Source organism: Tripterygium wilfordii, chromosome 1 (assembly GCF_013401445.1).
Source record: "Tripterygium wilfordii isolate XIE 37 chromosome 1, ASM1340144v1, whole genome shotgun sequence".
Classification (NCBI taxonomy): domain Eukaryota; kingdom Viridiplantae; phylum Streptophyta; class Magnoliopsida; order Celastrales; family Celastraceae; genus Tripterygium; species Tripterygium wilfordii.
In genome coordinates, this window is record NC_052232.1 from 9,226,843 (window position 1) to 9,242,197 (window position 15,355).

The 15,355-nt window shown below is 38.2% G+C and overlaps 3 protein-coding genes across 4 annotated transcripts; 2 read left to right on the top strand and 1 right to left on the bottom strand.

The window, feature by feature from the left end:
• Positions 1–754: 754 nt before the first annotated feature.
• On the bottom strand, positions 755–5,439 carry LOC120003865 (casein kinase II subunit alpha-like). Its single transcript, XM_038853007.1, has 10 exons — positions 4,984–5,439; positions 4,634–4,763; positions 3,774–3,968; positions 3,070–3,227; positions 2,591–2,681; positions 2,074–2,139; positions 1,640–1,722; positions 1,476–1,539; positions 1,326–1,394; positions 755–1,062 (listed from the first exon to the last, which is right to left on the bottom strand). The coding sequence occupies exons 1-10, from the start codon at positions 5,340–5,342 to the stop codon at positions 1,012–1,014; spliced, it is 1,266 nt and encodes a 421-aa protein (XP_038708935.1). The 5' UTR covers positions 5,343–5,439; the 3' UTR covers positions 755–1,011.
• A 2,380-nt stretch (positions 5,440–7,819) lies between these two features.
• On the top strand, positions 7,820–11,465 carry LOC120001626 (queuosine salvage protein-like). 2 transcript variants are annotated; one of them, XM_038850025.1, is made up of 7 exons: positions 7,823–8,070; positions 8,174–8,317; positions 9,264–9,362; positions 9,713–9,789; positions 9,921–10,029; positions 10,208–10,536; positions 11,071–11,465. In XM_038850025.1, the coding sequence occupies exons 1-7, from the start codon at positions 7,989–7,991 to the stop codon at positions 11,161–11,163; spliced, it is 933 nt and encodes a 310-aa protein (XP_038705953.1). In that variant the 5' UTR covers positions 7,823–7,988; the 3' UTR covers positions 11,164–11,465. The 2 variants fall into 2 exon arrangements, with proteins under 2 accessions (XP_038705963.1, XP_038705953.1); XM_038850035.1 differs by lacking the exon at positions 9,264–9,362 and having other exon boundaries at positions 7,820–8,070.
• Positions 11,466–13,319: 1,854 nt separating this feature from the next.
• LOC120001634 (LOB domain-containing protein 37-like) lies at positions 13,320–14,579 on the top strand. The gene is made up of 2 exons (XM_038850045.1): positions 13,320–13,677; positions 13,779–14,579. Exons 1-2 carry the CDS (start codon positions 13,494–13,496, stop codon positions 14,306–14,308), a joined length of 714 nt encoding a protein of 237 aa, XP_038705973.1. The 5' UTR covers positions 13,320–13,493; the 3' UTR covers positions 14,309–14,579.
• The last annotated feature ends 776 nt before the right edge of the window (positions 14,580–15,355 follow it).

The following is a 15,355-nucleotide window of genomic DNA, read 5'->3' on the forward strand; positions in this document are numbered from 1 at the left end:
AATCAAATATAAATTCTGATTATTCAATCATAGACTGGAAAGTAGATCCACGATATTGGGCCTTTGCAAGGGACCCAGTTAAAAACTCTTTCCAGGTTTACAGCCCATAAAGGGCCCGTTTGAGACGGCCGCAGTTCCTAAGCCTTGACAAAACAGTTGAGCATTGATGCCGCGTCGCATCTCCCATATCAACCTCAAAAAAGTGAATAGAATGTAAAAACTAGGTCCGAGAACACCTGTTCCTATTCCTAATCCTAAACCTAAAAAGAATATTAGAATGTAACGACCTCAGAATCCATATATAAACATGATAAAACTCAAAATCTAACCCTACTCAGCTCCTTCTCATATCTAACCCTATTCTGATCCGGTCGGCCATAGAATGAATTTATAATCCAGTCCAATCCCTTTCCATTTTGGATAATCCTTTTGGATTCTTAGAAGCTAAAAAATGTGTCCCGAGCAATTTCCAATCGACCAACCATCTTTGACAAATTCAGCATACGGTTCAACATTTCATATCGACTGGTCCCATGAAAATTCTCCATGGGATCACTCCGTCTCCAACCAGCAGCAGAACCCTACCACAATGATTTTTCATCAAAGAACTATTACTTCGAGCTACTTCAGTATCTTCGTGTATCTAGGCGTTACAAGAGCTCCGACCTGAATACTTCAAAAACCTTCAACAAACTATGCTTACTCTCCTTAACACAGATTCTTACTAGGAAGATGATTTCAAAACAAAAGGAAAGAAAAGAAAACTGTTCGTCTTCCAAACTTCAATCTGAGTAAGCACACAAACTTTTTTCATTTCCTAAGTTAAAAAGAGCGCACACACAATTCAAAGAAATCTGAATTGACAACAAATGAAGCATGCGAATGGATTGGAAATATATTAAATGCAAGCCCAACCACCACAGTAATTCAAAGTAGTCACATTGCAAATGATGGCCTTAGCATGCAGAGGAAGATGCCTGATGTTGTAGCATCTGAAAATCAAATCTAGGATCACGTTCTGCTGCTTTCTGCATTTCTAATTGGGTAGAAGTAAGGGTGGGCCTGCAAAACATTAAAAACATAGCATGTGATCAAAACTGGACAAAAGGTAAATGCCAAGAATGCAGAACTAGAAAGCATCATGTGTTCCCAGTAGTATGTTTTTGTTTCTTCTTTTTTTTTCCCCTGAGAACCAGAGTATCATGCGTATATTGTCTGGTCTGGTCATATCTTTCTATAGACTAACACACAACAGTAACTAATAGCCACAAAAAAGTAAACTTCTGCATTGTGTATAGCAGCGGACGACAACAAAGTATATTTACCATTGCTTCTTTTGCAGTCGGCCTTTCTTGGTGATCATACCGCAGCAACTTGTCCACGAAATCAATAGCCTACCAAAAACAAAATGCAAACATTAAGAGGAATTTAATACGAAGGAATTTAAAAAGTTCGATAGGAGTGACAGATACTACCTCAGGGACAGCTAAATGTTGACTATCAACATTAATGAATTTTGACCATGGTTTCCGGCTATGCCTGTATCAAAAGTTTTAAAGGATAAAAGGAAAGTGCCAACTTAGTGACGAATTCAATTACATGGCCAATACATCAACAGATCTATGAGACCATCACTAACCTCCCAACAAGGGCAGCAAGACGAGGGTCCAACTCTATACGGTACTTATTTAAATAAGCATTCAATTCATCTGTCCCAAGTACCTGTCAGAAACATGAATGTGACAATTTAATATTTTTCTCATCTGAAAGCCATTGGTACTCATAATTACAAGATTTCACATATACACACAATAAACGTGCAAAGCTAAGATATATAATAACACAAACATGCATTCATCAAATCATGGTTAGAAATTCTGTCGAATTGATTCTAACTTGTCAACAGCACCAATCTAGCACAACAAAATCAGTAGTTCTTTCTAGGGAAAGGCCAATAAGCATTTTAATGAAACCAAAAAACACTTGAAATAACAACTTTCAAAAAAAATGCAGGTCCTACTTGGCCAACTATACAATGCAATATGTTAATGAACTTCTAACATCTCCTCATACCTTGGCTATTTTGACCAGCTGATCATGGTTATCGTGACCATAGAAGAATGGCTCTTTGCGGAATATCTGTACACCAAAACCCAAGTAATAAGTATCATGAGAGAACACATACCATACCTTGGCACTATATCAAACATTTTATCCTCCTTGCCATCTGCCACCCATGGACGAACATGTAAGCAGATCAAGATCTACTCTACTCATCTATGGCACAGTAAGAAGCTATTCTATCCCATGTCTTTTAAACTAATTTTTTATTGCCACAGATAATTATCAAAAGTTCGCAGGCAAACACTCCTTAGCATAATGGTCAAGGCCATAGAGTTAGGAAGTAACATTTGGGCAAGAGACAACGAACATGCACCAACAATATGTTCATGCCCTCCCACATGCAGGCGGCAGTGAATGTGAGGAGAATCTAACAACAAAGTGCCGTAGTATATACAAAGACAGTGTACTTGTTCAAAACAAAGACTACCATGCCTAACAATTATAAACTGGGTAAAAGAATGCCTACCATTCCAGCAAACATACAACCAAGGCTCCACAAATCTAGAGAGTAGTCATAGTCTTGCAAATCAACAAGAAGCTCCGGACCCTTAAAATATCTGCAGACAAAAGGTTGCGAGGAAAGTAGACAATGATATGCGAGGCCACACAAGCCTAAAGAATAAGCATAGTCTTGCAAATCAACTTTTTTGTACTTTCTCATGTTGGATTGCCACAATTTCTACTAAATTTTTTTTTTCTTTGCCTATCTCATGGTTGTTACTAGCCAAATATCACAAAAACCCAGGTTATCTATGCATGCTTAGCTTAAAACCAAGATATACAGGCATGCATACATCCTCATAAATCAATATTATTTCACCGGCATAAACGAATGGGAATCTTCTTGAAAAATGCCAATTCACTTCAGAAGCCAAGAAAGAAAATGAAATAAAATAATTGAACAAAAGAACTGGGGATATCAGCAATTAAGAAAAGCAAACACACCTTGAAGCAACGCGGACATTGTATTCTTTACCAGGATGATAAAACTCTGCAAGGCCCCAATCTATAAGACGAAGTTTCCGTTGTTCATGATCAATCATGACATTGTGGGGCTTTACATCTCGATGCATAATACCTTGTGAGTGACAATAATCCAATGCCTGCACTTTATGGTTCATGAAACAAAATGATTTTACCCACCAGCTCCATGTGCACAACAATATAAGATATAACAAATATATTGACATACATCCTAGAGTCAAAATTATAAAAGTACCACCCAGAAGACCTATGAATATCAGTTAGATAACTTTATTGGATGTCCCTGGAAGGACATAATAGATTAGTAACTATTCACCACCAGGCAGACTACATTCTACTGTGACAAGCCTTGCCAGAAACAACAGAACCCCTTACCCCGACCAATATAGATCGAGAGACGGCAGAAACCAGTCATGTGGATCTATGATAGCTAATAAATTGTTTCTCAAAAACAGAGAGAGAGAGAGAGAGAGAGAGAGAGAGAGAGAGAGAGAGAGAGAGAGACAGAGAGTGAATTAGATCTTGTTTCCAATTAGTACAACAGTGAAAACGTTAAACAGTTCTTGCAACTGCATTTCCAATTTCATAATCATAAGCAACAAGCTAAAGTACTGTATCAACAGTTTTGCCACATCAGTTAGAGAAGATGAAAATGGTGTACTTGCCTTCAGAAGCTCAAAGATGTAGTATCGAATATCATAGTCCGAAAGTGTTGGGTACAGTACTTTGAAGTCTGTGTTATTGACATGTTCAAATATAAGACTTGGAGTCTTTGATTGCTGATCTCTGACAATATCAAGCAACTTCACAATATTTGGCCCTCCACATAGATTCTGCAGTATCTTAATCTCTCTCTTAATCTGCAGTTACAGGAAAAACAAAACATGCCTTTCAAAATTCAAGTTGTACCGACCTCTGATGTATCATACTTTAAAAGTATAGTGAGGAAAGCAGCAATATTGACTATAGTATCTGATAAAAGAAATACTAACTCCTTAAACTTGTACAACATGCAAGGTTCAGTATCCCCTTCCCTCAGAAAATTAAGAATGTAACCCATGATTAATGGGTAAAAGAAAAGAAAAGCAAGCACACCAGAGTCAACTTAGTCTCACAAAAATTTCATGAACTGCCGCAAATGGTGATCAGTTTTGGCTTTGTATTCATACCTAAAAGGCAATCCATGAGTATAGCTCAGAATTAAATATTTAACATTCGAGAAACAATATAGGACGGAACTAGAATATTCATCCATCAAAAAAAGTGGCAATGACTTTAGTAGATGCATTAAACTAGCTGATATCAAGCTATCATCGAATCAAACTAGACTAGTTTTGCACCTTCTGTGGTTCTTGGCACTGACAACATGTAAAACGGAAGTCATAAATTTGGAAAAACTCAATATGCATATAAACGTAACCAGATAAAATAAACCACCCATTCATAGTTACAAATAGCACTCCCCAAGCATTTGAATGCACAACACCACTAAACTGCAAAAACATAACCGCTAGACACCGCTCACCTTCTTCTTCTTCACAGGCTTAAGAATCTTAATAATACATTTCTCATTATTGGTGGCGTGAATTCCCTCAAACACCTCACTGTATTTCCCCCTTCCAACCTTCCTCACCACCTCGTAATCATCCTGTTCTCTGCAAACGCCAAACGGAACCAAAAATCTGACGGTAAACACTCCAAAACAAAATTTCAATATACGACCCTGACAACGCACGAATTAAATTTAAAACCAGAAACCCAGTCACAATATCGAATAAACACAATTTGACATTTCCTTCGTCAATTCCTGCCTATGTATTTGCATTCAGAACCAAACGAGGTAAAGGGAATAAAAGTATAGTAATCGGAGAATACCCCCATTGAACTGTGAGGGACTCGTAGTCCCAGTACTCTTTGGGCCGGATAACGTTGACATCGGGATAAACCCTAGCTTTTGATGGGGCGCCAGGGCGCCGAATCGATTTCCCGATCTTCTGCGCCAGGGTGTCAGGTGGCGGAGACAACGACTTCTTTAAGGCTCGTCTTCGGTGGTTAGGAAGTGGCGCGCTCGAAGCCAACCGACGGAGGAAATTGACCGGAGAGATTGATTGAGAAGTGGGAGGAGAGGGACAGAGGAGGAGGGACTTCGAAGAAATGAAAAGGAGAGAAAGAAGCTTCTGGCGATGGAGGTCCTGGTAGATTGTGAATTGATGCAGAGGAGGCCTTATGGCCATCAAAATCGTGGTTAAGGGGGCGTATAGCAGGAGGAGATTCTGCTTTTCTTTCTCGTTATCGGTTTTTTTTTTTTTTTTTTCATTACCCTTACTACACGACACCGTCTTTCTGCCACAAACAATAATAACCTTCACATTTCTATATGTCTTTTACTAACGGACAAGAGACAACTTATAAATGGAATAATAAAATAACTTCTTTTTATTGAAGAGAAGGTCCTAGATCTCATGTTATTAGGTTACCTAATAAATTAAGTAATTGACGTCCGTAGCCATTCAGGATCACCATAAAGGTGGAATAATAAAATAACTTTTATGTCTACTGAATCCATTCTTTTATTTTGTTTAAAAAACCATATCAATTAGGGGTGAAAAGAAAAATCAGTTTCTAGTTGGATAAAAACACGTGTTTATAAAATATTTACATGTCCGGACACTAATATGGATTGGATTTTGGACGTACTTAATTAACGAAACTCGGATTAGTTTAAATCCAGACAAGTAAACCGAACAATAATCTAATCTGGATAAGGGTCTATGACAATATTTATGTGTTTGGACTCGAACCCAGTTTTAAATTGAACACAAATTTTGTATTTGTACCCGGATTTCAGACATATAACTTATGTTCAAACTTAGCTTAATTCATGTCAGACAAATTCCGTCATCCGGACCAGATAGAGTTTTGTCAACCCTAATCTCAATACAACGGGAATAATATAAAATAACTTTTTTTTTTATATGATTCAAAAAAATGTTTTCTTCTACAGTAACCTACCAGCCTATAGATATTGGACATTCTAGTTGATGGGCTTGTTTGTTGGGCTTGTCCAGTGGACATAATCTGATGCAAGGGGGCCCGTTTTGGCATGTCCATAGGATTTACATTGTCGCCTAAAGCTCGGCCCAAGCCTGATCACATCTAACTCCAACTTGAATTTCCATGGACATGCAAGTAATCGATGATTTAGTACAATATAAATCCAGTAAAATTATCAAATAATTATACTATTATATGTTTATAGCATCAGTATAATCAACTGATCCATTCTTATAATTTAGTATGAGAGTTGTTATTCATTAAAGAGCCTTTGGCTCATGTGAAGTACGGGTACTTATCGCTTCATTATCCTTAACGGGGTATTTGGTTGGTGTTTTGAGGATGAAATTAATATATTCTTTTGTTTGGTTGGATTTTGGAGGGTGAAATCTCAAACTCATTTCACTATCTATCTATTTGGTGAGTTTGATTATTATCCACAAGGGATAATAAGTTTTGATGTATAAAATACTCATTTACACTTATTATAAAATATTGTTTTATTTTCTACATTTAATATTATCTCACTCGTGCTCATTGTTTATTTTATATCAAACATGAATATACTCGCCCCATACTCATCTCACACTCATCTCCTCATCATCTCGTGCTTACCTCAGACAATTATGAACCAAATGCCCCGTACGTACCTTGACATGTCACAAGATGTTAGTGTGAAATTTTACTGTTTTATTCTTAATATTGTAGAGTACATCATAATTTTCATTAGCCAAAATATTTTCAGCATAAACCATAAATCACCCCTAATTTATTTTTGTAGGCATGTGATGAAGGGGTTTAGAATTGAACCTTAAAAGCGTGTTTGGATTGAGAGATTTGGAGGGCATGCACATATAGAAATAGAATCTAATATTTTCTCACCTCACAAACCCTCAACCAGAGAACTGAGAATAGTGGAGAGGATCCCCCTTCATCATACCCTTCTTAACCTTCCCCCTCCAATCCAAACATGGTTGAATTTTTGCCACCTACTTGACTCTAAAAAAATGTTATCCAAGGCAGAGCCTAACATAGAAAGATTGACAAAGTAGATAAAGTCTTACATCCCAATGAGAGGATAGATTTATTGGGCGTGGATTGAATCCGCTTCTTGATCATCCCTTACCTTATGCGGGCCATCTCACGAGTGAGACTTACGAGATGAAAAATATTCAAGTAAATAGTTAAGTGAGACATAGAAGGCATGCACATCGCTACCAAATCGCCCTAGTAATAGGTCTGTTTCAGAGAACCATAAGTATTTCATAGGACACTCATGTGTGTGGTATCTCATAGAAGTCTTGAGCTCGAGCCTAACATTTTGCGTTTTATGATTGCGACCATTGGCAGGCGAAATTGACTGAACTGGATAAAAAGGAGAACCAGTCTTACAATATGTAAGGCCAGCGCTCCAAGTTGAACCAAAAAACAAAGAAAGGAAAAATGGACCAATGAGAACCCGACCAAACGACATGGGACCATCCAAAAGGCTAAAATACTTTAATGCAAAAAAACACGTGAACACAAAAAATGTGTAGAAAGTAGAAACTTCGGATTGCTGGTCCCACGGGGTACGGGGGTTATTGCAGTATTGGCTATAGATGGAAATTTCGTGGCCCAAACACGTTCCAGTGCAAGGGGGGACTAATATGGAAAACGAAACAGCCATATCGAAGCGGGAAACTTGGAACCGCTATTTGTATAAAAAAATCCCTAGAAAGTAGAAAAGTCTTTGTAGGGTTTGAAAAACACCGCAGTCGGCTCTCCAATCTCCATACGCTACAGCGCGTTTCGGTGCCGCTGCTCGGAACAAAATAATAATAGTAATGAAGAACGCCATGGAAGAGGTTAGGGTAAGCGCTGCTTGGGTCGCAGGCCGCTCCTCACACGTGCTCGTGGACTCTTCAGGTGAGTTAACGACATCTACCAACCTGTTATGTTTGGAAACAGAGGAACGCATTCTTTATTACTTATTCGTTTTGATTTTTTATGGGAGTGATGTGTTTTGCAGGGATTGAGAAGGTTGTGGAGACTATTCAAGACAATATTCCGAAAGTGGAATGGGATTTTGAGGGGATTCACTATTTCGACAATGGCCCGCTCACTGTCCAGTATCTGTTTGTTCTTGATGCTCTCAATTTCTGCTTCTGGCCTGGTATTTAACGATCTTCGAAAAGGAATAAAACAATATAGGAATGCGTTCGCGTGTGTGTGTGTTATAATTGTTGACATTGTTCTATTTTTTAGCTTTTTCCCCCCTTTTGCATGATGCTATATGCTCTGGAATTTTATTCGTTTAAAACTTTAGTTATTGAATGGAAACTGCGAGAGGATATTTGAATGGGCAATATAATTGATGCTGTTAATTGGATACAACCTTGACCTTAACTAGTGAGTTTTTTTTTATCAATCAGAGAATGGTTATGTGATCTTTCCCTATATTCTGCCTGTTCACTTGAGCACATTGTGTGTGATTGAGGTGGATGTTCTGATCGAGTGCGATTGTTCCCAATACTTGGTGATTTATGCCTTTCAACTGCAAAACTAAATTGTGTCTTTTAGCCTAGTTTGGGTGGGGGGGGGGGGGCTTTAAGGATGTAATTCAATACGAAAACATAATTGGAGTCAACTTTTCTTCCTACAAAGTAAGAAGGTAAGAGTTTGGAGGGTTTGTTACAGGAATTGAACGTGTGACTTCTACGTTGCACCCCAACAATTCTATCATTGGACCAAAATTTCACCTATACTTTTTTTTACAAATCATCATTCGTTACCTATGACTTGTGCATTACCGCATGAGTTTTTAGTTGGCGCCATAATGCAACTCAGTTATGTCTCATATTTTAACCCCTAGATTCGTTTTACATACTTTTGGAAACAATCTCTCCACATGTTATGTGGGGTAAGGTAAGGTCTGCGTACATCTTGTCTCTCCCTAGCCCCGTCTATTGCGTGATCCTTGCACACTGGTGTTGTTTACCATTCAGTTTACGTATTTTTTTTTTATTTTGTTCATGCAGTTATGTACTTTCCCTGCTAAAACTTCTCTAATTCTCTTCTATCTCTTGTCTTATGTGTTTTCTATTTCTCATTCCTAACAGACAAGGATTTAAATTATGATAATTTGGCTTTGGGTCTAAAGGAAGCTCTGGAAAAAGACAAATCTGTATTTGATGCTGATCAACTGCAAAAATACACTGGTAGTTCTGCCTCTTGAATTTGGTATTACATTTCGAGACTTATACATGCATTTAATAATTCTATTAAGAACTAGAAGAAATCTAGGTTTCCAGAACTCGGCAGAAGTACACCTTTGGCCAGAAATGGTTTCTAATACCTCAGTTCTAGGCTTTCACCATGCAAATCGAGACTTTCTTAATTTCTACGGAAACTCACAGGAGTCATTGCGTACACATCAATTAAAAACTGTATCTTGGTTCATTGTTAGGCTGAGTGAATAGAGAGAACTTTTCAATAGCAGTCTTTTTTTGCATCTTCTGTGGATAGAGATTTCCATGTACTCAAATGATCTGATCTTCTGCCTTGTCAGGCCCTCAATTGCGTAAGTTGTTAAAATGGCCCAGACCGCTTCCACTGGAGGATGAACGGGTTCGTCTACTACACGAGGTAAAATAACCTTTACACCAATGGAATTGGACATAATCTACCTACATCCATCTGTGCATATATGCTGCCACTACATTCCTAGATAACCAAGTATGTTAAGTCGTTTGATATTTGTAAAATTTGATGCATAGGTCGGGTTTGAACTTGAAAGAAGCTTTGGAGGTAAAGCATCCAATCTTGTGGAGTCATGTGGGAAATCAGCTGCAAAACTTGTTTCTCTTATCACAAGTCATTTCCCTGGTATATGTGGTTATTTTGCCGAATGTTTTGAGTCATTACAACTAGCTATATTCTTCTTATACAAAATCATTGACCCCAACATCAGTTGGGACTGGTGATAATTTTATATGAAATCACAACCCTATTACTTCGGCAAGGATAAACTAAATTATTACCTCCCGACAATTGAAATATGCAGGGTTTCGAGACCACGCAGTTTACAAAGGCCGCCAAGTATTCTTATATAAAAGAGCTCAAATATTTGTCGCAGATCTATATGGTGCATTCAAAGGTCAAGGATATGGAGAATTCATTGACATAAGCTCAATCACTATATTTGCAGACTATATTGTTCCTGCTGTTCTCCGACAGCTTGGTGTGCTGAGGTATAGTTCGTCCCTTGCCAGCATTGTTGACACCAATAATGAAATAGGTTCTGGCTCTGAGGAGGAAGTTGAGTTACGAGCTTGCTCTATATATGCTGTGGAAAAGATGAGGGATTTAATTCGTAGAAAATCTGGAAAGCAGGTATGATAAAAGTAGTACTTTATGTATTTCTTTTCGATTTTACTAGTGCAATCCAAAGTAAGGAAATGTTCTGTCTTGTAAATTAAATATGTTGATTACAACACCTTATATGCCCAAGAAATGTATATAAGTTAAAGCTACAGAAATCCAGCAATGCTGTAAAGCATTTTGTTTGAATCGAAAACATGTCAGGCTGCGACCATGATTATCATAGGGAATCATTTTATTTCATAAAAGTTAATATCTAGATATATGTTTAAATTGTGCTCATGGGTGATGATTTGGTTGCTGCAGCTGTATATTAGCCATTGTCACGTCATTGAATCCTGCCCTATGTTGTCTTGTGTATAGAAGGGACCCGTGATTTTTTATTTCATGTTTTCTGTTGATGCAGTTCATGGATTGTTTTTTTTGTTGATGGTAAATTGAAGTACTTGTTTCTTTGTGGTAACTAATGAGAGGATCCTTTATTTTTTTTAATCTGAGGGTTCTGCATTTTCTCTTCTTACGATTCCTTTATTCTTCTTTGTTTAGGTGCTGACTGTGGAGTTGGACCTCTGGCTTTGGTCTTTTGGGGTGCAATGTCCATCTCTCCCTTATCATCGGACGCTCTCAATATATTATTGATTGAACTGTCTGTTAGGTTAGTTCTTATGTCTCCATGGAAAGGGTAAAGTTTTGCTGTCATATTTAGGTAAATCTGTTGGACAGATGACAAATAATTTATGGCTCTCCTACAAATGATCTATTTCCTCCGGATGTCAATTTACTTTTATTTTTGCAAGTGTTTACAGATTAATGGTTCTGCAAATGTTGCAGGTGTCTAACTATTTCGTCATTGCTTGCTAGAAAAAGCGAGAATGTTTGATTATTTTTAATACTTGATTCCTTTCCACACTGTCCTAACGGCAGGGGATGCGTTCTCTATCGTCGTTGAAGTATTAGAAAACTATTGTGTTTTAATAGAATGATTCTTACATATGTTGCTGTGGCTTTGACATTGAGGTACTGATAAGCATGCTAGGGTAACCTATATATCCAGTTTTTTTTTTTTTTTGATCGAATATATCTCTGCTGAATTATTTAAGTCCCAATTTTCAAAAACAGTATCGCATTTCTTGGTGATCATCCATGATCCATCTGTTTGTACTACAGTTATGCGGTTTTGTTTTAGTGCTCATTTCTGCTGAATCTTATTTGTCTGCATTTCTGTTGCTAAGTTGACTTGGAGTAATTGGGTTCAGTAAATAGATTTTTATCAGAAGTAGTTACATTTGCTAATATTCTACTTGAGGTGCATCATGATATTTGTCATTAGTCTTAATATGGGGTCAAGTATCATCTCTTAACATATGGGATCAATTACAGGCAGTCTATCATAAAAATGTCTGTATAACCTGACAACTGATCTACCAAGGTGGTTCTTAACAAAGCACAACTAAAAGTAGACTAGCGGTTGCTGCTCTGTCACAGTAGTTATTACATTGATGTATAGGAGTAGCGATATGCACTACGACCCCTTATCTGCGGCCTTTGCACATCGTTAGTTTTTGGACGAACATCCAGCACAAAAATGCTACGTATCAGAAAATTGTAGATAAATGGTATTCTATTATCTTTAAAGCAGTTATTGTTTGTGAATTCCTTGTTTGGTTGATGACTTGCATTCTACTGTATGTGATGGTTCTTTCTTTTGGAGTTCTGATGATCTGAATATGGATTAGTAGTTGCTTACCTCGAGTGGCTTCAAGAAGAGTTGGTCATCATACAGTCCTTTTGTATCAGTAAATCTTATAAAGAGAATAAAGTCCTTGTACCTGATATTTATTTGCCTTGTAATTTGCATGTGTGAGTTCTGTTCTGTTCCCTGGAGTACAAATATTTGGATAGGCAGTCAATGGCATTCAGCGCTGCTCGCTTGTAAGCTAGGCTTGCGTCAATATAATAATTTGGAAGTAGGAGCTCGGAGGTAGTAGAATTACATGAACAAGCAGTGAATGCAAGGAGATTTGTGTGTGTTTTTTGCATGTAAGCAGGCATTAGCATGATCTATTTGGTTACCATAAATCCCCTTTGGTAGTCCCGGCTAGTTTGGACCTGCTTCTCAAGTTAATAATTAAACAGTTCATTTTATATGCCATTAGTCATGGATGAAGCAATTTATATGTGCACTTTGTTGGATTCGGTTCCGTAATTCGTTAAGAATAGTAAAATCTACGATTTTAGTTCAATGGTCTAAGAAGTGTGTTACATTACACAATAATTTTTAAAATTTTTTAGATTTTAATTTTCTCATTAGATATTGTAGAGAATTGTAGAGTATCAAATCCGACTATGTTTCCTGATCTTGCGCCAATCTCTCAATGATTAGCCTATGAAGATACTATATCTTTACCCTCCGCACTACACATTGTTTATTTGTGACCAACAAGTTCTAAATAACGATTGGGAATATTTTCCATTTCCTCTTCATGTCCATGCCATGCCCACTCTCTTTCTCTCTCAACTTTTTGCAACTTTTTAATCAATGAAAACGAAATCCCTTCCATCAATGACTCGATATCCACTCACACATCCAACGGTGGAGGAACAACAATCGCGGAAACACGGAGCCGCTCACGCCCAAGTTTTTGGAATCTTACCCTCCCTCCTCCCAACACAAAACGCACCACATACCCACCCACCCACTACCAAACTAACTTAACCCTAGTTAATCCTCCTTAACCACCCCAAACACACCTCTGTCTTTGCATTTATAAATCTGTCTCTTCGTGTCCCTTGCGAGCTAATTTCCTTCCTATTTCTTCTTCCCTTCTTAGCCTATCCAAACAATCCATTTCTTGCATCCAAAGCAACTGCTGCAAACACTCTCTCCGCAAAATCTTGAACCACTTCTTCTCTGCGTTCATGTGATTTGTGTTTCAGAAGCAAAGGATTTTGTCTTCAGAGAGCTAGAAATGAGTTGCAACGGGTGCCGAGTTTTGCGAAAGGGATGCAGCGACTCGTGTATTCTACGCCCGTGCTTGCAGTGGATTGAGAGCCCCGAAGCCCAAGGCCACGCCGCCGTCTTCGTCGCCAAGTTCTTCGGCCGCGCTGGTCTCATGTCCTTCATCTCTGCCGTCCAGGAAAATCAGCGTCCCGGTACTTATCCGCTGCTATATTTTGTGTTTCTAGTGCTGCTATCTTTTATTCCGATTGCTTGCTTGTTCTGATCTTGTTCTGATTGTTCTTATCTGTTTCAGGTTTGTTTCAGTCTCTTTTGTTTGAAGCGTGTGGAAGAACTGTGAACCCTGTAAACGGCGCCGTAGGCCTGCTATGGACAGGGAACTGGAATATTTGTCAGGCGGCAGTGGAGACTGTCCTACGAGGCGGTGCACTGCGTCCGATGCCGGAGCTACTTTCTAGTGGTGGATCTCCTACGCCTGCATCCAACGAGGCCTCCGAGGTTGCCTGTACGGACATCTGGAAGCTTCAGGATCCGAGTCCGACTTCCAACTTTAGATTTTCCAGTTCGAGATCCAATGCGTCAGCGAAGCGCAAGCGAACCGACGAATCTCCAAAGCTGCCGCAACTGCAACTGAAACAGCAATCGGCCGATCTGGATCTTCTCTTGTCACCGAGATTTTCCCTTCACAAGCAGGAAATCCAAAGGCCAGGTACGCCATCGAGGAACTCAATGGAGTCGGTGACCACAACTTGCTTCGAAAGTGGATTGGGCGATCATTACAGCAACGGAGGAGGGAATAGAAAGCTTCTTAACCTGTTTGTTTGAAGAGAAACCTCGCTTTTGTTTCTCTTCATTTTTGTTGTGAGTCTGACGTTCACATGGATAATCTATGGTAGATTGGTGTAACATTCTTCTGTTTAAGGGGTTTTGGTCCGGCGAGGGGTTTTTGGTAATTAGTGAAGAGAGAAACATGACGGTTGCCGGTAATTCTTCACCATCTTCTTTTACTGTTCTCTTCCTGGTTTTATGTCTACTGATTTCCTAGTGATGGCTGTTAAACATGAATAAAAGCAGAGCTAGCCTGTTTTTCTTTTCACTTATACTAATTAATGACTTAAATACTGGGTTTTAATTTAATAAGTTTTTGAATGAGATGATGAATCAGGGAGTCTTCCTTGCTGAGTCAGAATGAGTTGGCAACACCAGAAATGATGAACCAAAACATGATCCACTTTGTTAATTCAGTCTCTAGGTCATATATGGGTTGTTGAAAATGCACCTTTATATATGTTTTGTTGAAAATGCACCTTTTTTCTGATAGTAATCTGTTTGGTGGATAATATTGACAGTAACATATATGATGGTAGTGTTTGATTGTACTTTTATAGGTAAATAGCATATATGTTGTTTTAAATATTGTGACAAATTAAGTACTATGCATGATGAGTATTTCCATGAATTAAAGACAAGGGTGAGGCCAGTTTAGGAACAAATAACATATGGCTATATGTTATTAGTAATATATATATTGTGGTGCAAAAGAGCATCCATAGTGGTGGACACACCATACTCCTCATTGTTTGTGCAACTATTATTTTTTCTAGTACTACATTTCATTTGACGCACAATGGAACATACTTGAAAATTGCTTCTCTCTATTCCCATCTCTCTCCATCTTGCTCTAACGTGGCATCAAATCATTGGTTACGTGAATCTCATAATTCTTACTATTCATCAATTAAATGATGCTCCAAATATGGAGCATGACTAAATTTTGGAGACGTTTTCAAGTGTTATTTTTTGTCCATTGTGTGTATGTAGTACTAGACTTATAAAAAAAAACACATTTCAAGTGCTCCAAACACTTTCTAT